Below are 27,255 nucleotides of genomic sequence, written 5' to 3'. Positions count from 1 at the left end.
GTTTTGTACCTTATGTTTGGTAGGATGGCTCCAGAGGTGATCTTAGCTATGGATGAAGGACAGTATGATGGGAAAGTTGATATTTGGTCACTTGGCATCACTTGTATTGAATTGGGTGAGTAAAGAGTTGTTTGTTTTCATTGTATTTTTTAAAATTCTATTTTGCAGATGAATTTTCATTGTATTTTTAAGAATCATAATGATTAGGAGTTATTCATCTGGCTATTACTTAATGAGTTACTGGTATATGTGTGCTAGGCAATGCGAATTTATTAGATTTTTTTAGTCATAACACAGAAGATTGCTTTCTCTCTGCTACATTTTCATGTTCTTATTTTTATTTGTTTATTTATTTATTTTAATTTTTTAATTATTATTACACTTTAAGTTTTAGGGTACATGTGCACAATGTGCAGGTTTGTTACATATGTACACATGTGCCATGTTGGTGTGCTGCATCCATTAACTCGTCATTTAACATTAGGTATATCTCCTAATGCTATCCCTCCCCCCTCCCCCCACCCCACAACAGGCCCTGGATTGTGATGTTCCCCTTCCTGTGTCCATGTGTTCTCATTGTTCAATTCCCACCTATGAGTGAGAACATGCGGTGTTTGGTTTTTTGTCCTTGCGATAGTTTGCTGAGAATGATGGTTTCCAGTTTCATCCATTTCCCTGCAAAGGACATGAACTCATCATTTTTTATGGCTGCATAGTATTCCATGGTGTATATGTGCCACATTTTCTTAATCCAGTCTATCTTTGTTGGACATTTGGGTTGGTTCCAAGTCTTTGCTATTGTGAATAGTGCCGCAATAAACATGCGTGTGCATGTGTCTTTATAGCAGCATGATTTATTTATTTATTTATTTTGAGACAGAGTCTTACTCTGTTACCCAGGCTGGAGTGCAGTGGCGCAATCTCGGCTCATTGCAACCTCCACCTCCTAAGTTCAAGCAATTCTCCTGCTTTAGCCTCCTGAGTGCCTGGGATTATAGGCACCTGCCACCAAGCCTGGCTAATTTTTGTATTTTAGTAGAGACAGGGTTTTGCTGTATTGGCCAGGCTGGTCTCAAACTCCTAACCTCAAGTGATCTGCCTGCCTCGAGGTCCCAAAGCACTGGGGTTATAGATGTGAGACACCACACCCAGTCTCATGTTATTAATTTAATTGAAGGAGTTGAAGCAGATATGGCAGTTAACAAATGAAATACAAAATAGTACATAGTAATATATGAAAAATATCCATTCTCCATACTATGAATGATAATATATGTCCTACCTTTATGGGAGTTCCCATTACCTTAATTTATACTCCAACTTGTATTAGGGAAATCTGAAAAAGTAATAGAAAGCCTGTCAGGGATCTGACTCTAAAACTGTATTTGACCCATGTAGAGCACAACTGTGAAGAAAACTTTGTGTTAGAAGATAAACTTCAGCCATGAAGTTATTCCCCAAATATTGTTACAGTTATCTAAAATTGTCTAAAGTGCCACAGAATCTCTCCTTTGGTTGTATATTTTGAACTTTAATATATCTTAAGCTTACTTTTATCCAGTGGTATACTGGTAAATTTAACAAATGAATCTCTTGTGGAGAGGGGAAAAGGCCTTGATTTGTAGCTTTGCCAATATCCATGATGTAAATACTCTTACTATAGCCAATGCTATTCACTAAATGTGAAAATGGGGAAAGATGTGCATAATGGGCCTTCCAAATAAAATTGCAAAAGTACAAGTATGGTTTGATGCCAGTTATGAAAATTTTATAAGTTCTTTTATATATTGTTAAAACTATATATATACTGGCCAGGTGCAGTGGCTCACGCTTGTAATCCCAGCACTTTGGGAGGCCGAGGCAGATGGATCACCTGAGGTCAGGAGTTTGAGACCAGCCTGACCAACATGCCAAAACCCCATCTCTACTAAAAATACAAAAATTAGCTGGGCATGGTGGTGCATGCCTGTAATCCCAGCTACTTGGGAAGCTGAGACAGAATTGCTTGAACCCAGAAGGCGGAGGTTGCAGTGAGCCAAGACCGTACCATTGCACTCCAGCTGGACAACAAGAGCAAAACTCCATCTCAAAAAAAAAAAAAAAGAGTATATATACTAATAAAACGTAAGAATACAGTTGTAAAGATATAATTCTAGAACAGTAAACACTGGAGAAAGGAAGGCAAATAGAGCTGTATATACTTTCTTATTTTTTTAGAAGAAAAAGGACCTGAAACAAATATGACAAGATTATAATAAATCTAAGTGATAGGTATCTGTTATAATATTCTACAAAATTTTACACATTTTAAATATTGAATAATTGAACTTTTCAAAAATTAGAAGTAAATATATATTCCTTTGGGGGAACAAAACTACTCTGTGCATAGCATAGAGTTAGCAGTATGGAGTAAGTTTTAGAATTAGACACCCTGGATGTGAATCTTGGCTTTACCAGCACTTAGCTGGCAGGACCACCATGTGTGGCTGTAACATAATGCCATCAGGCATTCACATAGTCTGGGATGCAAATGATCCCTCCTGGGACTGTGTAACATATTGATTCTGGCTGTGTGATCGTGGATCATTTTGTTAACTTCCCTAATCCTCAGTTTCTCATCTAAGTAAAAATAACAATGGATATATCATAGATATTTACAGGCTTCAATAAGATAACTTAGGTAAAGTATTTAACATAGTGCCTGGCATATAGCAAGTGCTCAGTAACAGTTAATTGTATTCATATATAGGATTGTTTTTTGTTTTTTGTAATTTATATTTTAGGCCATATAAAATTATGCTACTTTTAGAGGTCATAGTACCTTTAGGGTCATAACTGAGGAGTTGCTACGATGGTCTCAGTGTTATAAGTAAAATTTTGGTTTATTCTTATAAAATATTACTTATTTTATATTTTACTTATAACACTGAGATATTATTTTATATTTTATATATTTATATTTTATATATAAATTTATATTATAAAATTATAACATAATTTTATATTATATTAAAATATAAAAGTAATATTTTATAAAAATAAACCAAAATTTTACTTATAACACTGAGACCATCATAGCAACACCTCAGCTATGATCTTTTAAAAGAATGTGCCACTTGTGTTGAATTTTACTGTTAGTGCCTACCCATTTTTTAACTAGTTTTTTCTTACCAAGTTTTTTCTTAACAAGTTTTTTTCTTACCAAAATCTTTCTGAAATTTGACATGGATTCTTCCCTTTCCAATCTTCTTCAATTGTACAAACTACATATACCCTTTTATGATGATTCAAGATCATCATCACATCAGATTTTGTACCGTGTACGTGTAAATGACTAAAATGTCAACAGCAATTGACATTGGACACAGGTACAGACCCCAAGAGATACCTTAGTGCTTCCTCTGTTAAGACAGCCCCTTATATGTGCTTTCTGATTTTACCTTCTTATAAAAATGAATTGAAATATGTATAACTACATGCTCTCTGTATCAGCCTTTGATTGCATTTTATAAAATGATTTACTGAACTAAAGGACAAAGTAGCCTTCTCCCAAATTGTCTAATCCTCTATGACAGCTATTTCTGCAAATTGATAAGTGATAGTGTCAAATTGTGCTAAAGAGCATAGACTCTGCAGTCAGATAAACTTCAGTTCTTATTCTGCCATTTTGTAGTTGTCTGACTTTGGTCAAATTATCTCAAGTCTGTAAATTTTTTTTTTTTTTTTTTTTGAGACGGAGTCTCGCTCTGTCACCAGGCTGGAGTGCAGTGGCACGATCTCGGCTCACTGCAATGTCTAGTTCCCGGGTTCAAGCGATTCTCCTGCCTCAGCCTCCCGAATAGCTGGTACTACAGGCGCCTGCCACCAGGCCCAGCTAATTTTTTTTTGAGACGGAGTCTCGCTCTGTCGCCCAGGCTGGAGTGCAGTGGCGCAATCTCAGCTCACTGCAAGCTCCGCCTCCCGGGTTCACACCATTCTGCTGCTTCAGCCTCCTGAGTAGCTGGGACTACAGGCGCCCGCCACCACGCCTGCCTAATTTTTTTGTATTTTCAGTAGAGACGGGGTTTCACCGTGTTAGCCAGGATGGTCTCGATCTCCTGACCTTGTGATCTGCCCGCCTTGGCCTCCCAAAGTGCTGGGATTACAGGCGTGAGCCACCGCACCTGGCCCAATTTTTGTATTTTTAATAGAGACGGAGTTTTACCTTGTTGGCCAGGCTAGTCTCAAACTCCTGATCTCAAATGATCCACCCACCTCGGCCTCCCAAAGTGTTGGGATTATAGGCGCAAGCCATCATGCCGGCCCATTTTAACATCTCTTTAACACTAGGAAGCAACATGGTAAAATGCATTGAAAGTTGAAATTGCTGAGAGAGTAAATGATGTTAAATGTTCCTACAACAAAAAAAAAATAGTAACTATATGAGGCGATGGACAGATTGTGATTAATCAATGTATATGAACATCAAAACATCACATTGTACACCTTAAATATATACAATTTTGTCAAAACAAGGAAATAACTTTTTTAAAGTAGGAGGTATTTTATAGGCAACAGCCTCTTATAGTTGGCAGCATTTTTTCTGTTATACATATTATAAAATAGTGGTGAATATTTAATGGTAGTACACCTTACAGTCAATGACATCTCAGACTCAAAGAAATGTGATTGTAGATGGTCAGTAAATATTCACAAAATAAAATTATTACCAAGAACATTTAATTTCTCAGCAATTACTTGAAAATTATTATATCAGTAATGTAATAAGTCATACAAGTATCTCTTTGACAGCTTTACCATACATTTTCATCTCCCTAGCATTAATTTTGCTAATGGACATGTAAAAGAAGGGTTTTTTTTTTTTTTACATGCAAGACGAAGGTTAAACTGTTTCAGATATTCCCTAAGCAATGATTTTGCTATTTTCTGTATGTTTGGGGCATAATGAAATTCTAACTGTTAATACCAGTAGTATATTTTTAAGTTGTATCTTTTTTTTTTTTTTTTTTGAGACAGTCTCGCACTTGTCACCCAGGCTAGAGTGCAATGGCGCGATCTTGGCTCACTGCAACCTCCACCCCCTGGACTCAAGTGATTCTCCTGCCTCAGCCTCCCGAGTAGCTGGGATTACAGGCACCCACCACCACGCCTGGCTAATTTTTATATTTTTAGTAGAGACAGAATTTCACCATGTTACCCAGGCTGGTCTCAACCTTCTGATCTCAGGTGATCCACCCACCTCAGCCTCCCAAAGTGCTGGGATTACAGGCATGAGCCACCTTGCCCAGCCCAAGTTGTACTTTTAACATCGAAATTACATGGAAAGTTGTGGATAGTCCTGTTCCCTTTTGTTCTGATATCTCTCTCTTCCATAATAGCTTGTTATCCCCTTTCTTTATGGTGTCTGTCTCTTCTATAATAGTATATATTTTTTAAAAAACACCCTAATCTAGAAGTTGAATTGCTGGGATGGCATCAAAAAGCAGGATGGTGATAATGTTACTGACACTGTCCTTCTTTCCTAAAAATCAAACTTTACAGCTCCTAAGTGTTTAATCCTGTTTTATAAATTATCTTTGGGTAAATTGATCTCCTGTTGAAAGAACTAGTTAAAACTCTTGGAGGTTGAAATTGTCCAGTCACCAGATATTTTATTTTTCAGGATTACATTCAGGAGAAGTTAATCTTGGTTCTCTTCTGTTTAAACTACAGGCATTTAGTTCACCAACAAAGGTTATGGTAGAAATTGGCAAATAGACTGTCGGCACTGTCAGGGAATGGATTGTGTCCAGAAATAAGTTCTCCAGGAAAGAACAAAACACAAACATAAATGTTATAGATTCTCTGCCTGGAATTTTCTTCTTATACATTAGCCCCTTATAGTTTATCTGTTAATAAATGAATACCATGATCGTTGTTGGGGAGAAGGGGTTATATTTAGTCTTCTAAAGTTTTTCTTTTCATTTTGAAATTCTAGTGCTATCTACCTTAAAATGTACAGAGTTATTGAAGAGATACCATGGCCTAGTAAAAAGAACACAGGCCTTGGAGTCTCATAGGATTGGGTTGAAATTTCAGCGTAAACACTATGTGATTTGGTTTTGTTACTTAGCTGAACCTCAGTTTCTTCAGCTGGGAAACTGGAAAAATAATACCTATCTTGACAAGCTATTTTGAGAATTATGAATAACATATGTAACATGCCTAAGGCAGTGAGTGCCTGGCATATAGTAGGAATTCAGTAAATGGTAGCGATTATTTTGTTATCATTAGTTATTATGGTTTTCAACCATATTTGTTCATAAGAAACCTTATGGGCTGGGCTTGGCCACTCATGCCTGTAATTCCAGAACTATGGGAGGCCAAAGTGGGCAGATCGCTTGAGGTCAGGAGTTCTAGAGCAGCCTGGCCAACATGGCAAAACCCTGTCTCTATTAAAAATGCAAAAATTAGGTGTAGTGGCACACACCTGTAGTCCCAGCTACTTGGGAGGCTGATGCATGGGAATTGCTTGAACCCAGGAGGCAGAGGTTGCAGTGAGCCAAGATTGTACCACTGCACTCCAGCCTGGGAGACAAAGAGAGACTCTGTCTCAAAAAAAAAAAAAAAAAAAAAAATGCAGGGTGCGGTGGCTCACACCTGTAATCCCAACACTTTGGGAGGCCGAGGTGGGTGAGTCACGAGGTCAGGAGATCGAGACCATCCTGGCTAACATGGTGAAACCCCGTCTCTACTAAAAATACAAAAAATTAGCCAGACGTGGTGCCGGGCGCCTGTAGTCCCAGCTACTCAGGAGGCTGAGGCAGGAGAATGGCGTGAACCCGGGAGGCAGAGATTGCAGCGAGCCAAGATCACGCCATTCTACTCCAGCCTGGGCGACAGAGCGAGACTCTGCCTCAAAAATGGCCAGGCGTGGTGGCTCACGCTTGTAATCCCAGCACTTTGGGAGGCCGAGGCGGGCGGATCACGAGGTTAGGAGATCGAGACCACAGTGAAACCCCGTCTCTACTAAAAATACAAAAAAATTAGCCGGGCGTGGTGGCGGGCACCTGTAGTCCCAGCTACTCAGAGAGGCTGAGGCAGGAGAATGGCATGAACCTGGGAGGCAGAGCTTGCAGTGAGCCGAGATCACGCCGCTGCACTCCAGCCTAGGCGACAGTGCGAGACTCCGTCTCAAAAAAAAAAAAAAAAAAAAGAAAGAAAGAAAGAAAGAAAAGAACGCTTATACCTTTTCAGGTAGTGTTTATCTAAAGATAGGCGTACTCTTTCATTTTCCTTAGTAAAATTAAGCCCAGTAGACACTCTGATTTATTTTATTTTGTTTTTTACATTTTTTTATTTCAATAGCTTTTGTAGTGCAGGTGTTTTTTTGTTTACATGGATGAATTATATAGTGGCGAATTCTGAGATTTTAGTGCACTTGTCACCTGAGTAGTGTACATTGTACCCAATACGTAGTCTTTTATCCCACACCCCCTCCTACCCTTCCTCTTCTGAGTCTCCAAAGTCCATTAGATCCCTCTGTATGCCTTTGTGTATTCATAGCTTAGCACCCACTTATAAGTGAGAATATAATGCTGTTTGGTTTTCCAATCCTGAGTTACTTCTCTTAGAATAATTGCCTCCAGCTCCATTCAAGTTACTGAGAAAGACATTATTTCATTACTTTTTCTGTCTGAGTAGTACTACATGGTGTATATATACCACATTTTCTTTCTTTTTTTTTTTTTTTTCGAGAGGGAGTCTCACTCCGTCGCCAGGCTGGAGTACAGTGGCATGATCTTAGCTCACTGCAACCGCCGCCTGCCGGGTTCAAGCAATTCTCCTGCCTCAGCCTCCCAAGTAGCTGGGACTACAGGCAGGTGCCACCACACCCAGCTAATTTTTGTATTTTTAGTAGAGACGGGGTTTCACCCTGTTAGCAAGGATGATCTCGATCTCTTGACCTCGTGATCCTCCGACCTTGGCCTCCCAAAGTGCTGGGATTATAGGCGTGAGTCACCACGCCTGGCCACCACATTTTCTTTATTTACTCCTTGGTCAGTGGACACTTAGGTTCATTCCATATCTTTCCGTTTGTAAATTGGGCTGCGATAAACATACATGTAGGCACTCTAATTTAGTTTACTCTTTACCAAGCAGAGCAGTATCCAGAAACTTGATCCAACTGACCTTCCTGAACCTTGATCTTACATGACAGAGATTGATCATACACAGAAACTTGATCTTTGTCTCTAAGTTAAAGGGAAACTACTGTTTTTTCTTTTAATGTAGCTAGCTCAACGTTTGTATGCTTCTACCTTTTTCCTTTCATTTAAGAATATATGTATTCTGCCGGGTGCAGTGGCTCACGCCTGTAATCCCAGCACTTTAGGAGGCCGAGGCGGGCAGATCATGAGGTCAGGAGATCAAGAACATCCTGGCTGACACAGTGAAACCCCGTCTCTACTAAAAATACAAAAAATTAGCCCGGCATGGTGGCGGGCACCTGTAGTCCCAGCTACTCGGGAGACTGAGGCAGGAGAATGGACTGAACCTGGGAGGCAGAGCTTGCAGTGAGCTGAGATCGCGCCACTGCACTCCAGCCTGGATGACAGAGCAAGACTCTGTCTCAAAAAAAAAAAAAAAAAAAAAGATTATATGTATTCCGTATCACAAGGTGACTTCTTCAGAAGCGTTCCCAATTCCTATTCTGCTGCATATGTAGAAGAAGCTTTATTCAAACTACTATATTTTGCTGGGCACGGTGGCTCATGCCTATAATCTCAGCACTTTGCACTTTGGGAGGCCGAGGCAGGTGGTTCACCTGAGGTCAGGAGTTTGAGACCAGCCACCTGGCCAACATGGAGAAACCCCATCTCTACTAAAAATACAAAAATTAGCTGGGCACGGTGGCACGTGACTGTAATCCCAGCTACTCGGGAGGCTGAGGCAGGAGAATCTCTTGAGCCTGGGAGGCGGAGGTTACAGTGAGCCCAGATCATGCCTCTTCACACCAGCCTTCGCTACAGAGCGAGACTCTGTCTCAAAAAAAGAAAAAAAAAAAGAAAAGAAAACTGCTATATTCTACAATAAGTATTGACAAACTTTCTGTGAGGGACCAGATAATAAGCATTTTAGGCTTTGGAAGCTATCTAATGTCTATCATAACTACTCAACTTTGCCGCTGGAGGATGAAAGCAGTCATAGACAATACATTAATGAACAGGCATGGCTGTGTTCCAATAAACTTACAAAAGCAGGCTGATAGCTGAATTTGGCCCATGGGCCATAGTTTGCCAGCCCTTGCTCTGTAGTATTCTGGCTCAGCAGTGAGCCTTGTCACCATTGCTCAGAGGATTTATTTATTACATCTAGCAAAGACTTGAACATAGATGAGATCACTTGAAGCTAATACTCAGAGAATGCTTCCCAGACTATAGAGCTGTTCTATGGTTAGAGTACCTTTAGTCATGTGCTTCTCTATTAAAATTATTTCTTCTACCATTACGTGGTCAGCCATCTTTTCTGCTTCTTCCTGGGCAGAGTGCTTGCTACTTATAGGCCTTCTCTTTGCTGCTTCAAATCCAAGCCACTGCCTTTTATTGAACTGAGTTTTCTTTGTGTTTTTGTTCTTTCATCCTTTTCTTTTCAAATTTGTTTTTCTCTTGCTTCAGTCTCCTTTCCCTTCTGTTTCACTGTTTCTCCTATGCTGAGTGTTCTGAGAAGCTGGGATTTTTTTTTTAACCTTTTGCCAGTAAGTGGGAGGGTTCTGATCCTTCTAATAGTGAATGAAGCCATCAAATAGTATCTGTCACGAGCCCCGAGACTTAGTGTCTTCTCAGTCATTTTTGTAATTTTGTAATTACTTACTGAACAAAGATTCTTTGTTTGTTGACAGAGTTTATTCTGTGCTTTAATTTCCCTCACCTTCATTTATTTATTTAAAAGTATTAGGGGCCACCTGCTGTGTACCAGGTACTGTTCTCAGCACTGAGAATGCAGAGATGAACATGATAGATGTTGTTCCTGCCCTCATGAAGTTTAGCAAAGAAGACACACATTAAATAAAGAACTAGGCTAGGCACAGTGGCTCATGCCTCTAATCCCAGCACTTTGGGAGGCTAAGGTGGGAGGATTGCCTGAGCCTGGGAGTTTGAGACAAGCTTGGGCAATATAATGAGACCTCATCTCTATGAAAACCTTAAAAAAATTAGCCAAGCATGGTGACGTGTGCCTGTAGCTGCGGCTACTAGGGAGGGTGAGGTAGAAGGATGGCTTGAATGAGAAAGAGAGAGGGAGGAAAGGAAGGAAGGGGGGAGGGTTGGAGAGAGGGAGGAAGGAAGGAAGGAAGAAAATAATTATGCAAATAAGCCAGGCATGGTCGCTCATGCCTATAATCCCAGCACTTTGGGAGGTTGGGGCGGGCAGATCGCTTGAGCCCAGGAGTTTGAGACCAGCCTAGGCAACATGGCAAAACCCCATCTCTAAAAAAAAAAAAAAAAAAGCCAAAAAAGTAGCTGGACTTAATGGCACATGCCTATAATCCCAGCTACTCAGGAGACAGAAGTGGGAACATCCCCTGAGCCCAGGAGGTCAAGGCTGCAATGAGCTGAGATGCACTCCCTCCAGCCTGGGTGACAGAGTAAGACCCTGTCTCAAAAAAATTACGCAAATAATTAGGGCTGTGATATGTGGAAGAAAGCAAAAAATATAATTTGCAATGACAAAATCTAATAGGAGACCTAGTCTGAGAGGTCAGGGAAGGTTTCCCTGAGGAAGTGATTATAAACACATAATGAATCCTGAATACATACTTATTAAATTCATGTGGAAATGAAATTATATTTGAGATGAAACCTGAAAGGATTGTCGAGAATTAGCCTGTAATACTAGCACTTTGGGAGGCTAAGGGAGGAGGATCACTTGAGCCCATGAGTTTGAGGTTGCAATGAGCTGATCACGCCACTGCACTCCAGCCTGGGCAACAGAGCAAGACCCCGACACACACACACATACACAAAAAGATGTACCCAGATAAAGTTTAGGGAACAAAAGGGAGAGGGGTGTCCAGACCAAGAAAACAGCATTTGTGAAAAACACCGAGCTTGGTTCTTTGAGTGAAGCACACGTAAAGCATGAGAGAGGGAAAAATAGGTTACTTCTCAGAATCGGGCTCTGGAAGTAGTCAGTCCCATGATAATGAAGTCCAAGAGACTATGTTTAAGGATTTGGACTTTGTCCTAAGAATGATGGGAAGCCATTGATGGTTACGTGATGAGTTCCTAGTTCCACGTGGTTTTATTTATTTAGTTATTTATTTATGAGACAAGGTCTCACTCTGTCACCCAGGCTGGAGTGCAGTGGTGTGATCTCGGCTCACTGCAACCTCCACCTCCCAGTTCAAGTGATTCTCCTGCCTCAGCCTCCCAGGTAGCTGGGATTACAGGCACAAGCCACCACGGCCTGGCTAATTTTGTATTTTTAGTAGAGACGGGGTTTCACCATGTTGGCCAGGCTTCCACGTGGTTTTAAATACGGTTGGTCCTCCAAATCTGCGGGTTCCACATCCATGAATTCAATCAGCCACAGATCAGAAATATTCAGGAAAAAAAAAAGGAGGGTTGAGTCTTTATAGGAAATTGTTTAGGAAATAATGACAAGAAAAAATCTATACAAGTCTGAACATGTATAGACTTTTTTTCTTCTCATTATTTTCTAAACAATGCGGTATAACTATTTACATAGCATTTACATTATACTAGATATCATAAGTAATCTAGAGATGATTTAAAGTATACAGACAGAAGGATGTGTGCAGGTTACATGCAAATACTATGCCATTTTATATAAGAAACTTGAGATCCATGGATTTTGGTATATGCAGGGGGGAACGGGAACCAGTCCCCCACAGATACCTAGGGATGACTGTACTTGAAGTTGCCAGAAAGCAAGCTCTGCAGACTTTCTAAAATCTGCCCCCTGAAAAATAAACCCAAACCAGATTTTTTTAATCTTTTGCATTTGAAACAGATATAAATCCATTCGTCCACACAGCAACTTCCAAATTTCCACTTGTTAACAGTTCATATCACTGTAATACCAGTATCTGTTTGGTAAGTATAAAGTATCCTATTGAGAGGTCAATAAAAAATACTTGGGAGGCCAAGGCAGACGGATCACAAGGTCAGGAAATCGAGACCATCCTGGCTAATATGGTGAAACCCCGTCTCTACTAAAAACACAAAAAAATTAGCGAGGCGTGATGGCATGCGCCTGTAGTCCCAGCTACTCGGGAGGCTGAGGCAGAAGAATCGCTTGAACCTGGAGGCAGAGGTTGCAGTGAGCCTAGATCACGCCACTGCACTCCACCCTGGTGACAGAGCGAGACTCCATCTCAAAAAAAAAAAAAAAAAAGTATATATATATATATATATATATATACACACACACACACACATACATACATACATAAATATACATATATACATAAAATACATATATATACATAAAATTAACTGTCTATAGAGAGAGAGAGACTACTATATTTCATTTTTTTAAATTTATTTTTTATTTTTGAGATGGAGTCTCACTCCATCACTCAGGCTGGAGTGCAGTGGCATGATCTCAGCTCATTGCAACCTCCACCTCCCGGGTTCAAGTGATTTTCCTCTCAGCCTCCCAAGTAGCTGGGATTACAGGCGCATGCCACCAGGCCTAGCTAACTTTTGTATTTTTAGTAGAGACAGGGTTTTACCATGTTGGCCAGGCTGGTCTTGAACTCCTGACCTCAGGTGATCTGCCCGCTTAGTCTCCCAAAGTTCTGGGATTATAGGCATGAGCCACCATGCCTGGCCTAGACTACTGTATTTCAGAGGTACAGAAATCACTTAAGACTATAAGATGCCCCTCCAAAATATAACAAATGAATAGGTATAGTTGTCATCTGGTTAAGTGCTACTAAATGACTTAAAGTTTACTACTTTTCAACCTTGTCCATTCTGGTTTCTTGTTTTGTGTTTTAACTACTCTGGCTGTGTACAAATTTTTCCTTCTGTGAGTGAAAATGTCTTTTCTATAACTTCACCTCTTAGCCTTGTTCTGTTTTTTGAACTGCATAGAATAAGCCCAATTTGTCATTTTAGAAGTGGTTAATAGAAGAAGAGCCTTTACTTAAAAACTAAGGTGCTCTGATGAAACTAGAGATCAGATTATGAATTAGAAAGTGAGACTATATAAAAAATCCATTAGGGTAAGCACAGTAGAAAGAGATAGTGATTTGTCTTCTTCTTCTCTTCCTTTTCTTTTTCTTTTTTTTTTTGAGATGGAGTCTCACTCTGTCGCCCAGGCTGGAATGCAGTGGCACGATCTCGGCTCACTGCAAGCTCCGCCTCCTGGGTTCACACCATTCTCCTGCCTCAGCCTCCCAAGTAGCTGGAACTACAGGTGCCCGCCACCACGCCTGGCTAATTTTTTTGTATTTTTAGTAGAGACAGGGTTTCACCGTGTTAGCCAGGATGGTCTCGATCTCCTGACCTCGTGATCCACCCACCTCAGCCTCCCAAAGTGCTGGAATTACAGGCGTGAGCCACCGTGCCCGGCCTGATAGTGATTTATCTTCTATTCCATAACAACTAATAAATACCATAAAATTAACTGTGCTCAGAACTAGAGCCTTGTTTCTTTCCTTTGATCCACAAATGGAACCCCTAATATGTGAATCACATTTTATTACAAATTCTGGGGGAATAAGTAAAAGAAAAAGAATATTCAGGTTATAAGATCTTGTGCTCTTAGAGCTTATGATTTCTTTTGAGAGAAAAGATTTGTATGATGATGTAGATATGATAGGTGAGCACATGCCAGATGACCAGTATGCCAAGGGAGAGTTGGAGGAGTTCCAATAGAGAGATCATGGTGGGCTGGGGAGGAGTAAATCCTCTACCAGGAAATACCTGGCCAGATACAGTGCATCATGCCTATACTCCCAGCACTTTGGGAGGCTGAGGCAGGAGGATAGCTTGAGCCCACAAGTTCAAGACCAGCCTGGTTTAAGACGGGGTCTCACTCTGTTGCCCAGGCTGGAGTGCAGGGGCCGATCTCAGCCCACTGCAACCTCCACCTCCTGGGTTCAAGTGATTCTTCTGCCTCAACCTCCCAAGTAGGTGGGATTACAGGCTTGTGTCAACATGCCCGGTTAATTTTGTATTTTTAGTAGAGACAATTTTCACCATGTTGCCCAGGCTGGTCTCAAACTCCTGGCCTCAGGTGATCTGCCGGCCTCGGCCTCCCAAAGTGTTGGGATTATAGGTGTCAGCCAACGCGCCCAGCCTCTATACAAAAAAAAAAATAAAATTGTTTAAATTAGTCCAGCGTGGTGGCACACACCTGTAGTCTCAGCTACTCAAGAGGTTGAGGATCTCGTGAGCCTGAAAGGTCAAGGCTATTGTGAGCCATGATTGTGCCACTGCACTCCAGCCTGGGCAACAGGGCAAGTCCTCATCTCAAAAAATAAATAATTAAAAAATAAATGCCTGACTCACTGAGTTTCTCTTTAGAGTGGGATGGACCAGACTTTATTTATAATTTATAGTTCTCTTCCTCCTTTCCATTTCTCTCTCTACTGTCACCCCTAGCAATTATTTGGCCTGAATCAGGCATCAGACAGTATTTACTGAATATAATTGGCTTATCTCCCATGCTCTGTTAGTGATTTTTGTTGTTGTTGTTGTTCTTTTGAGACAGAGTCTCGCTCTGTCACCCAGGCTTGGGTACAGTGGCGCGATCTCGGCTTACTGCAAGCTCTGCCTCTCGGGTTCATGCCATTCTCCTGCCTCAGCCTCCCGAGTAGCTGGGACTACAGGTGCCTGCCACCATGCCCAGCTAATTTTTTTGTATTTCTTTTTTTTTTTTTTTTTGTAGAGACGGGGTTTCACCGTGTTAGTCAGGATGGTCTCGATCTCCTGACCTCGTGATCCACGCGTCTCGGCCTCCCAAAGTGCTGGGATTACAGGCGTGAGCCACCGCGCCCGGCCATTTTGTTAGCGATGTTTTAAGATGTCTCATTATGGGACTGGGCGCAGTGGCTCACGCCTGTAATCCCAGCACTTTGGGAGGCTGAGGTGGGTGGATCACCTGAGGCTGGGAGTTCAAGACCAGCCTGACCAACGTGGAGAAACCCCACCTCTACTAAAAATACAAAATTAGCCGGGCATGGTGGCTCATGCCTGTAATCTCAGCTACTCAGGAGGCTGAGGCAGGAGAATTGCTTGAACCTGGGAGGCAGAGGTTGTAGTGAGCTGGGATCGTTCCATTGCACTCCAGCCTGGGCAACAAGAGCGAAACTCCATCTCAAAAAAAAAAAAAGAAAGAAAGAAATTAGCCATGCACGATGTCAGGCACCTGTAGTCCCAGCTACTCGGGAGGCTGAGGCAGGAGAATCACTTGAACCCAGGAGGCAGAGGTTGCAGATCGTGCCACTGTACTCCAGCCTGGGCGACAGAGCAAGACTCCATCACAAAAAAAAAAAAAAAAAAAAGTTGCATTTTATAGTAATCTTTTTTCCTTATTCTATGTTTCTTTGCTTTCTGAATTTTTTAAATGAATATGAATTTTTTTCTTTTTCTTTTTCACCAAATACCCAGACTTCAAGGAGAGAATATATATTTTTGAGCTAAAACGCACATGCGAAGATCTTCACACCTATTGTGGGAAAATATGCAAAAGCCAATTTTTTGAAGCTATGTGAAAAAAAGAAACTTTTCTTTCACTCTTTTGAAATGAGTTCTGTTAGGAGCTTTGCCAATGTGCATTTAATGTCCGGCAGCTTCTTCTGAATGGCTATCTTGGGCCAACCTTAGAGATTAAAATAAGTGGATTATGTGGCATGATGACAGTAATGAGCTATTGATTTAGCCGCAAAGCTTTGCTCATAGTTTCTTATTTCTCTGTCTGCCTGGTTTCCTTCAAGAACTACTTTATTGTGTTTCTTTCCTCTTCCAGCGGAACGGAAGCCCCCCCTTTTCAACATGAATGCAATGAGTGCCTTATATCACATTGCCCAGAATGACTCCCCAACGTTACAGTCTAATGAATGGTAAGACTCTGCTATCATTTTAAATCTCTAAGAAAATCACCGTATGTATTTGACATTTTTATTACATTACATTTTAAATATCTGACCTAGAAAGCATTTCTTTCCTTCACTGTATGTTGTTACAAGTGACACTGATGCCTCACAAGCATCAACTGTCTACACATGCACACATGCATAGATTTACTTATTTTTGCCTTCACCATGGCTTGCACTGTGTTCTTAATGTGTCTAGTAACCGAAATCCTGCAGGGAACATGCCCTGCTACCCTCCTAACAAGTTTATTGTCCCAGGTCATGATGGTCTTGTATTGATCATCTCAGCTGATATCACTTCTCAGCAGAGATAAGGGGCCCTCTATGATGTCATTATTTCTCCAGTTGTCTTTTTTTTTTTTAAACTATATGTACACTTAAATGTGTTGAGACAGAGCATACATTATCTATTCAGATACAGTGTTCCTTGCTGAAAAGTATGACATTTTTATAACTATTTGGGCCACAAGAGTTATTTTAAAAGGAGCAATATTAAAGAAGAATGGATAAAATGGAACTTTTAAGATAGGAAGAATTTTTGTTCAGGAAGTCTACTCCTGGGTTCTCCATCCCTCATGCTTCAAATTTTACTACTTTGTTATAGATTGTGGGTGGTAGAGGAATTAACAATTGGTAATTAAGAATATAGAGTTGAGACTATGAGAATTGTTGTCTTTGGAGAGAAAAATGTATATAAAACTTCTATTTAAACATAGTATTTTTGTTTTCTGATGTATATTATGATTTGACCTTCCTTATATATTAAGATGTATTAGTATGTTGACTAACTTGAAACTTGTCCTCGCTCATTATCCAAAAGAATTTTAGATATCGTAACTTGAAAATGCTCCAGTTCTCCTGATATTCCAAAGCATTTTTTTTAAATCTCCTTAAATGCAAAATTTTCCCTTGAATGAAAATTGTTTTAAGTAATCAGTGTGCTCTACAGACCCTGAGTTTATTTTCTTTTGTGTATTTGCACACACAGGACAGACTCCTTTAGGAGATTTGTTGATTACTGCTTGCAGAAAATACCTCAGGAAAGGCCAACATCAGCAGAACTATTAAGGGTAATTTTTCAAATTTATATTTGAGGAGGGGGATTTAAAGTCATGTTATAGTGGAATATAATAAATCATTCCTGTGGCAGCTCATCATGACAAAGTGGTTTAGGACGTGCTGCCTTGTCATTTATCCTGAGATAAGTAGCTAGGCATAGAAATAGCAAGATTATTGCAACGTTATGTGCTATGTATTCCCTGTGGATAGTTTTTTCCCTATCTTTTCTATTTTTTCCCCTCCCTCCCTGTTCCTTTTTTGCCTTATAACAAATAATGTTTCTCCTCCTTGCTCTAGTCATCATTGTGATGTTCCTGGGCCTAACATCTGCATAAACATTAATCCAATGGTCTCAGGACAGAGCTGGCCGGTGGTTCAAACACCAAATCTGGGATTTTCAGTTAGGTTGTTGCCAAATCCTCAGGCAGTGAAGGTATATGATAACTATATAGAGTAGACATTTACATAGTATTATGACATGTTAGTGATAAGAGTATCATGTTAACCACATTTATTTGATTTAACTATCACCAAGCATCTCTTTTCATGTAATATTTTACTGTAGACTTTATACATAGGCAGTGTGTTGCATCAATATCAGTGCAGTATGTGGAAATCTTTTACAGTATAAGTATTTTCTTTTATTTGGTGCACAATAGTCCAAATTTCTTTAATCCTTCTTTTGCATGTTTGTTTTTCAACCCTTTCTGTTTCTTCCATCTCTAGAATGGCTGGCTTTTATTGTATAGCAGTTCTGTTTGTTAGTTTTTAAGAAAAACTCAGAAGAGTTGTATTGCCTCAATTTGTAAAGCTTAAAAATGTTTGCCTTTATAATTTAAGAACACCTTGGCTAGGTGACAAGTAAGTTTTTACTTCTTGTGAGCGGTAGGCCACAGGAGTATGGTAAGAGAAGCAACAGGACAAAGAGCTTGATCTTGTTCTCCTTTGTTGTGGAGCCCTTACATGTTTTAAACATGAACTACTTAGCAACAATTCCATGTTTCTTTAGGGGAAAATAGCAACCAGAACAAAACACCAGAAACACACAATAATATCTTTATTACCTTGAAGTACACAAAGATCTTAAAAACAGACAAACAAAAAACCAAGACATAAAAATTACTACCATAAAAGGGGAAAAAATGTGGAGCTGGGTATGGTGGCTCACACCTATAATCCCAGCATCTCAGGAGGCTGAGGCAGGAGGATCACGTGAGCCCAGGATTTTGAGGTTATAGTGAGGTATGATTGTGCCACTGCACTCCAGCCTGGGCAATAGAGTGAAAATACCATCTCTTTAAAAAAAAAAAAAGGAAAATATGAATAAATTTGGGCGATGTTAAAAGTTAAGGGTTACAGACAACAAAAGGATATAAAAAGCAAATGGGTAGAGGTAAAGAAAAAAATGGAAGAGAAAAAACATAACAGTTTAAAAAATCATATTATAAGCAACGAACATGTGGTAAACCAACCCATTTAGGATGTTTCCAATGGTGAATAGGCTTAAGGAAATAAAATAGAATTAAGTGCAAAAAATAAAAGTTCTAAAGATGAATATAAAGAAAATGATACATTTGGAAGACACAGGAGATCTAATATATGCCAAACTATTATTCCTGAAAAAGAAAACAAAACACATGGAGGAGAAGATTTTTAAAGATATCCTTGAAGAAAACTTTTCTGGAAATGTTTAGATCTTCCTTTGATTTGATTCCATCTTGATTTGATGGACCAAATCAAATGGGCCAACTATTTATTCAACAAATATTTACTGATTGTCTGCTGGGTGTCAAGTACTATTCTAAGCGCAGAGAATACAGTAGTACACAATAAAAACATAGTGCCTGCCCTTGTGAAACTTACAAGAAGGAGTAAGAAATAAATAAGTAGGCCGGGCGTGGTGGCTCATGCCCGTAATCCCAGCACTTTGGGAGGCCAAAGTGGGAGGATTGGGAGGATCAGGAGGTCACCAGTTCGAGACCAGCCTGGCCAACATGGCGAAACCCCATCTCTACTAAAAATACAAAAATTAGCCGGGCGTGGTGGCAGGCGCCTATATTCCCAGCTACTCAGGAGGCTAAGGCAGGAGAATCACTTGAAACCGGAAGGCGGAGGTTACAGTGAGCCAAGATAGCACCACTGCTCTCCAGCCGGGGCAACAGAGCGACACTAGGTCTCAAAAAGAAAAAAGAAAAGAAATAAATATATGTTATAGTGCCAGTTGATGTTAAGTGTTGTGCAGAAAAATAAATTAGACAAGCATCAAGATTGATAGGTGCTGCTATTTTAGGTAAGGAGAAGGCCATTCGAGGAGGTAACATTTAAGCAGATCCATGCATGAAGAGGGGGACCACGAAACTGATCTTCATTGATCAGTAAATCATATCCTGGTGAAGTCCCTGAACTCTAGGAATAAAGAAAGATTCATACAAGCAGACTGAAAAAGTTTATTTTGGGGTGGAAAAACCAACTGGCTGCAGACCTACCTCTTCAGGAACAGTCAAAGCCAGAAAACAATAGAACAATGTTTGCAGAGTTCTAAGGGAAATAAAATATAAGCCAGGAATTGTGAGCCAGCCAAGATGTTCTTAAATTATAAAGGCAGCTGACATCTTCGAGCCCCACACATTTAGGCAATGCAACCTTTCGGCGCTTTCCTTTTAAAAATTGCTCAGTAACAGAATCTAGCCAATATAGAGATGAAGCAAAAAGAAGAAAAAGAGGGAGGAAGGCAAGCAGGAAGAATGAATGAGGGACTGGAGAAACTGGTAAAAGGGCTGATGGTTAATATTGAATTTAAAGAGGCCCCTCCCCAAATACTTATTTATTTATTTTGCATGGCTAAAGAAGCTGTATGTTCTTCATTTTAAATAGGTCTCACAAATTTCCAAAAGGAAAAATACAGTAGAAGGTAGAACCTGGGGCTGGGCACAGTGCCTTACACCTGTAATCCCAGCACTTTGGAATGCTGAGGCAGGCAGATCACTTGAACCTGGGTGTTCAAGACCAGCCTGGACATGACAAAACCCCATCTCTACAAAAATTAGCCAGGTGCAGTGGCATGTGCCTTTAGTCCCAGCTGCTTCGCAGGCTCAAGGAGGAGAATCACTTGAGCCTGGGAGGCAGAGGTTGCAGTGAGCCGAGATCCTGCCATTGCACTTCAGCCTGGGTGATGGGAGTAAAACCCTGTCTCAAAAAAAAAGAAGAAGAAGAAGAAGAAGAAGAAGAACCGGGTGCAATGGCTCACACCTATAATCCCAGCACTTTAGGAGGCCAAAGCAGGCAGATCACCTGAGGCCAGAAGTTCAAGACCAGCCTGGCCAACATGCAGAAACCCCATTTCTACTAAAAATATAAGTATTAGCCAGGCATGGTGGTTCACACCTGTAGTCCCAGCTAATCGAGTGGCTGAGGCAGGAGAATCGCTTGATCAACTAGGAGGTTGCAGTGAGCCGAGATTGTGCCCCTGCACTCCAGCCTGGGCAACAGCAAGACTCTGTCTCAAAAAATAATAAGAGAAGGTAGAACATGAAAAAGAAATCTCCCTCCCATTTCAGGCCCCCTCACTAGCAACCACTGCACCTATTTTGTACCTCTCCTTCTAGTGATATTTTATGCATATAAAAGTAAATGTTGTTTTTATTTTTGCACAAATGACAGCAAACCATAAAAACTGTTCCACCCTGATTTTTCTTTTTGCTTTGCAGTGTGCTTAGGATATTGTTTTGTATTACTACATGCAAAGCTACCTCATTCTTTTTAATGGCTCCATAATATTCTCAGATGAACCATAATTTGTTTAACCAGTGCATTTAGGATGTTTCCAATCTTTTGCTGCTACAAACTGTGCTGCAATGAATATCTTTGTGTATATGGCATTTTGTCCCTGTATAAGAATATCTAAAGAATAAATTCTGGCCGGGCACGGTGGCTCATGCCTGTAATCCCAGCATTTTGTGGGGCCAAGGTGGGCGGATCACAAGGTCAGGAATTCAAGACCATCCTGGCCAAAATAGTGAAACCCCATCTCTCCTAAAAATACAAAAATTAGCTGGGCATGGTGGCATGCGTCAATAATCCCAGCTACTCGGGAAGCTGAGGCAGGAGAATCACTTGAACCCGGAAGGCGAAGTTTGCAGTGAGCCGAGATCGTGCCACTGCACTCCAGCCTGGGCAACAGAGCAAGACTCCATCTCAAAAAAATAAATAAATAAAAATAAAATAAAGAAATTCCTAGAAGTGGGATTGCTCATCAATGTGGATTTTAAATTTAGATAGATATTGCCCATTTGTCCTTCAAAGCAGTTGCACCAATTTATAGTCCCACCGTGAAAGTACGAAGACTGATACTTTTTGAACTTTGTCAGATCAGTGAAAACTTTTCTCACTATAGTTTTAATTGCTATTTCACATTATGGGAGATGTTGAACATCTCTCTCGTAAGTTGAAAAGCCATTTCTATTTCCTTTTTAATTTATAGTAGATCTTGGATTTTTTTTCCTATTTCTCTTTTGACATTCTTTATGCTGATGTTTTGTGGAAAGGAGGTGGGGAGAGTTATGCAAAAATTTGTTACAAGGAGTGAGGTAAAAATCTACCTTTTTTCCCCCAGTTAAGCTATCTACTTACTCCCAGATATTTTTCAATAATACATCTTTTCCATGCATTTTTGCCCTGACATTAAAACATCACTTTCACACTTAATCCATTTAAATAAACAACTGAGGTAAAATTATTGAAATGGTTAAAGGACAGATGTAAATGTTAGAAACATTTGCAATGTAAAAATAATGTAATTAGAAAAATCTAAGGGCAGGAAAAACGTATGCATACTAATTTCCTTATCTTTCCGAGTAGATGGACAATAACATTTCTTAAAATATATAGGACAAAAGAACTAAAGTAACTTCAATCTCGTAAAGCCTTTAATAATTTTTTTTTTAACTTTAGAGGATCTTTTAGGAACAGATAACTCTTTTGGTGAAGAAATTACAACTAAAGTTAAGCAATTGTTTTATTTTTTTATTTGTGCATGTGTGTGTGTGTGTGTGTGTGAGACAGAGTCTCGCGCCGTTGCCCAGGCTGGAGTGCAGTGGCGTGATCTCGTCTCACTGCAACCTTCGCCTCCTGAGATTCTCCCTAGCAATTCTCCTGCCCCAGCCTCCTGAGCAGCTGGGATTACAGGCACACGCCACCATGTCTGGCTAGTTTTTCTATTTTTAGTGGACACAGGGTTTCACCCTGTTGGCCAGGCTGGTCTCAAACTCCTGACCTCAAGTAATCCACCCGCCTCAGCCTCCCAAAGTGCTGGGATTACAGGCATGAGCCACCGCACACAGCCTATGCAATCGTTTTAATTCAGTCTCTTCTAATCCTGTTAAATTCAAATATACCTTCATTAAATCGATTATACATAAAATTAGCTTGTATAATAAGATTCCCATGTAAAATGATTTCTAGTTATTCATTGTTCTGAGAGAAAGAAAGGGACATGTCTAAAATGATATTCTGTAACTTAATATTTATGTATTTATTTCGAGATGGTAGAATTTCGGGTGATTTTCTTTCTTTTTTTTTTTTTTTTTCTGAGACGGAGTTTCGCTCTTGTTGCCCAGGCTGGAGTGCGATGGCACGATCTCGGCTCACGGCAACCTCTGCCTCCCTGGTTCAAGCGATTCTCCTGCCTCGCCCTCCCTAGTAGCTGGGATTACAGGCATGTGCCACCACGCCCGGCTAATTTTCTATTTTTAGTAGAGACAGAGTTTCTCCATGTTGGTCAGGCTGGTCTCGAAATCCTGACCTCAGATGATCCACCCTCCTTGGCCTCCCAAGGTGCTGGGATTACAGGCATGACCCACCGTGCCTGGCCGATTTTCTTTTTTTATACATTTTTCTGTGTTATTTGAATGTTGAAAGTAAACATATTTTTGAGAACAATAAAATTGTCCTTTTAAAAGAGTCTGAGGGCATTCCAGTTGTAGGGGTTTGGAGAACAGTGGGCTTTTAAAAACAATGAGGAGGCCGGGTGCAGTGGCTCACGCCTGTAATCCCAGCACTTTTGGAGGCTGAGGTGGGCAGATCACGAGGTCAGGAGATTGAGACCATCTTGGCCAACATGGTGAAACCCCATCTCTATTAAAATACAAAAAATTAGCTGGAAATGGTGGTGCATGCCTGTAATCCCAGCTACTTGGGAGGCTGAAACAGGGGAATTGCTTGAACCCAGGAGGTGGAGGTTGCGGTGAGCTGAGATGGGGCCACTGCACTCCAGCCTGGTGACACAGCAAGACTCTGTCCCAAAAAATAAAAATAAAAAAAACAATGAGGAGATGGGATTGCAGGCAGAGAGAACATAGAGATGTGAAGGCAAAGGCCTAGAGGTGTGAAAGGTATGCACGGGTTTAGAATTACCTAGAATGTACTATTGTGTAGGAAGGAGGAGTAGCAATGACTAGATTTAAACCTAGAAATACAAGCAGGAACCTGGCTGTAAAAGGCTACACTTTATCTAAGAGACAGTGAGATATTAAGATGTAGAGTGTATCTGTTTGTAAAAGGCTTAAACAGGTAAGAGTTTATCTCATGTAATAGGAAGTCCAGGACATTGGAAAAGGAAGTGGAGTAAGCAGTCCAAAGCTCTAAGCAGCTCAACAATGTCCTCATCGACCCAAGCTCTTTCTCTCTTTCTACTTCACCATCCTTAGCATGTAGCTTTTATTGTCTTTGTCATAAAATGGCTGCTACATTGCCATGACTCAAGTTTTCATTCCAGGCAGGAAGAAGGAGAGAGAACAAAGGGTAAAACACCTTGTCCTCATGTGTCTTGCCTTTTTATTCTAGAAAATAAAACCTTCCTTGAGAACTTCTGCCTACCTCTCACTGGCCAGAACTTAGTCACTTAGTGATCTGTAACCACAAAGAAGGCTTGGGTTCAGTTCCTTTACTTCCTAGTGCTTCAAGTAAGGCAAAAAAAAAAAAAAGAGAGAGAGAGAGAGATTGGGGCTGAAAGCTGTGGCTCATGCCTGTAATCCCAGCACTTTGGGAGGCTGAGGTGGGTGGATCACCTAAAGTCAGGAGTTTGAGACCAGCCTGGCCAACATAGTGAAACCCCATCTCTACTAAAAATACAAAAAGTAGCTGGGCGTAATGGTGCACGCCTGTAATCCCAGCTACTGGGGAGGCTGAGGCACAAGAATCACTTGAACCTGGGAGGCAAAGTTTGCAGCGAGCTGAGATTGCACCACTGCACTCTAGCCTGGGTGATAGAGTAAGACTTTGTCTCAAAAAAAAAGAAGTTGGAATGGGGGAATGACATGTAGTATCTGTTGCAATGAATGATCATACCTGTATTTTAGAAAGATAATTATGGTAGTAGGACACCAGAAAATAACCACCACCACCCACACCCCTGGCAGAAAAAAATTTTTAAAGCCTGAGTTGCAGCCGTAGCTCTTCTACTAATTAGCTGTGGAAATCACCTAACTTCTCAGGGCCCAAATTTTCTCACTTTGAAAAAGAAAAATTTTCTTTCTTTTTTTTTTTTGAGACAGAGTCTTTCTATGTCACCCAGGCTGGAGTGCAGTGGCCTGATCTCGGCTCATTGCAAGATCTGTCTCCCAGACTCAATTGATTCTCGTGCCTCAGCCTCCCGAGTACCTGGGACTATAGGCGGGCACTACTACGCCGGGCTAATTTTGGTATTTTTTATTTTTACTTCTTATTTATTATTTTTATTTTTTTTAAACAGAGTCTCACTCTATCACCTAGGCTGGAGTGCAGTGGCATGATCTCGGCTCACTTCAGCCTCCTTCTCCCAAGTTCAAGCAATTCTCCTGCCTCAGCCTCCCGAGTAGCTGGGACTACAGGCACGTGCCAACATGCCCTGCTAATTTTTGTATTTTTAGTAGAGACGGAGTTTCATCATGTTGGCCAAGCTGGTCTTGATACTCCTGACCTCATGTGATCCCCCTGCCTCGGCCTCCCCAAGTGCTGGGATTACAGTTGTGAGCCACCATGCCCGGTCCCTAATTTTGGTGTTTTTAGTAGAGATGAGGGTTTGCCATGTTGGCCAGGCAGCTCTTGAACTCTTAGTCTCAGGTGATCTGCCCGCCTTGGCCTCCCAAAGTTCCAGGATTACAGGAATGAGCCACCATGCCCAGCCTTGAAACAGAAAATTTTCTAAGAGGCATTCCCGTTCTAAAATTCTATGATGTTAAGTCATAGCTTTAAGTTTACTAAAAACTGATTAGCTCTTTATAATTGTAAGCACTAGAGGAGGAAAATGATAATACTTTCTTCCTTTCTTTCTCATCCTTGAAATGTGCAGGCTACACTTGCTTCTGGGAATGATGTTTTTTATTCAAAAAGGACTCTGCCTAGGAAGAGGTATTTTATAAAAGCAACAGCAAAAACCACAATTCCTCTAAGAGAGTCAGAATGCAGAACCACAAGACATATAGATTGTTTTCTCACAAGGGCCCTATTATTTTTTATCTGTTTAAATTATAAAGAAATTAAATTCATTTCATCAGCTAAGGCCCACTACATTATATCTCATTTTCCCAATGTCTTCAAATTACAATTTTACATAAGTAAATTTTCCACATAACTGAACTTTTGCCTTTAAAAAATAATGTCTTTTTTTTTTTTTTTTTCCATTCTGTCACCCAGGCTAGAGTGCTGTGGTGCAATCTCGGCTCACTGCAACCTCTGCCTCCCAGATTCAAGCCATTCTCCTGCCTCAGCCTCCTGGGTTGCTGGGATTACAGGCATGCATCACAATGCCCAGCTAATTTTTTGTGTTTTTAGTAGAGACGGGGTTTCACCATGTTGGCCAGGCTAGTCTCAAACTCCTGACCTCAAGTGATCAGCCTGCCTCGGCCTCCCAAAGTGCTGGGATTACAGATGTGAGCCACCACGCCCAGCCTAATGTCACTTCTTGAGGGCTCAGAAACAGTGTTTCGTGAACTCTTGAGGCATAAAAGGGGCTATATAAGGGGCATTTGCCCTTTTGCAAAATAGCCCACAAACCTGTTTTATTATTATTTGTTTGGTTGATAGGTCTGTTAGTCGTGAAATTTCTCTCTCTTTCTCTACTCTCAAGCTGTCAGAGAACTTACAAAAGCTACTTCTTTTTACAACAGGTGGTAACCCTGCCTTTCCCAGTCCTCAATCCTTTACTCCTCACTCTTTTTTTTTTTTTTTGAGATGGAGTTTCACTCTTTTTGCCCAGGCTGGAGTGCAATGGTGTGATCTTAGCTCACCGTAACTTCTGCCTCCCAGGTTCAAGCAATTCTGCAGCCTCAGCATCCCGAGTAGCTGGGATTACAGATGCACGTCACCACGCCCAGTTAATTTTGTATTTTTAGTAGAGACAGGGTTTCACCATGTTGGCCAGGCTGGTCTTGAACTCCTGATCTCCAGTAATCCACCCGCCTCAGCCTCCCAAAGTGTTGGATTATAGGCGTGAGCCACTGCGCCAGGCTTACTTCTCCACTCTTATTCTCTGTCTAACCTGCTATGGGCTGAGAAACTAGGAAACCAGATTATGTAACAATCATTAATAATATTGAAAGTGAGGGATGTTTATATCAAGATTAATTTATGGACTTTAGGGCAGTTGTTTTCACTCCTCAGAGACCCTTTTATTTTAATTGGGGAAATGAAGTTGCCAGAATTTTGACCTCTGGATAAATTGAACAACTGGCATATTTTCAAGCATACACTATACGGCCACAGAAATAGAGAACAAAATATTCACAAGTCTGTTTTTCAAGGGATAGTGTGTATGGGGGTGAGGATTGAGGCAAGTTATAATAAGAATAGAACAAGGTGCGGTGCGGTGGCTCACGCCTGTAATCCCAACACTTTGGGAGGCTGAGGCGGGTGGATCACTTGAGCTCAGGAGTTTAAGACCAGCCAAGGCAACATGGTGAAACCTCGTCTCTACTAAAAATACAAAAATTAGCCAGGCATGGTGGCGCATGCCTGTAATTCCAGCTACTCGGGAGGCTGAGTCAGGAGAATTACCTGAACCCAGGAGGTGGAGGTTGCAGTGAGCCAAGATCGCACCACTGCACTCCAGCTTG

At 40.8% G+C, this 27,255-nt stretch overlaps 1 protein-coding gene across 6 annotated transcripts in view; it reads left to right on the top strand.

The window, feature by feature from the left end:
* Positions 1–27,255, top strand: part of TAOK3 (TAO kinase 3) — a 222,484-nt gene that overhangs the window by 142,401 nt on the left and 52,828 nt on the right. For all 6 annotated transcript variants that reach the window (XM_031000681.3, XM_055358135.2, XM_019038283.4 and 3 more), the window contains 3 exons: positions 24–115; positions 15,982–16,075; positions 17,097–17,178. In XM_031000681.3, coding sequence (XP_030856541.1) covers positions 24–115; positions 15,982–16,075; positions 17,097–17,178 — 268 coding nt within the window. The remainder of the gene's footprint in view (positions 1–23; positions 116–15,981; positions 16,076–17,096; positions 17,179–27,255) is intronic.

Source organism: Gorilla gorilla, chromosome 10, assembly GCF_029281585.2.
Source record: "Gorilla gorilla gorilla isolate KB3781 chromosome 10, NHGRI_mGorGor1-v2.1_pri, whole genome shotgun sequence".
In the NCBI taxonomy this organism is placed as follows: Eukaryota; Metazoa; Chordata; class Mammalia; order Primates; family Hominidae; genus Gorilla; species Gorilla gorilla.
Note: the sequence above shows the minus strand (reverse complement) of the source record. Positions and strands in the feature narration are given on the sequence as shown.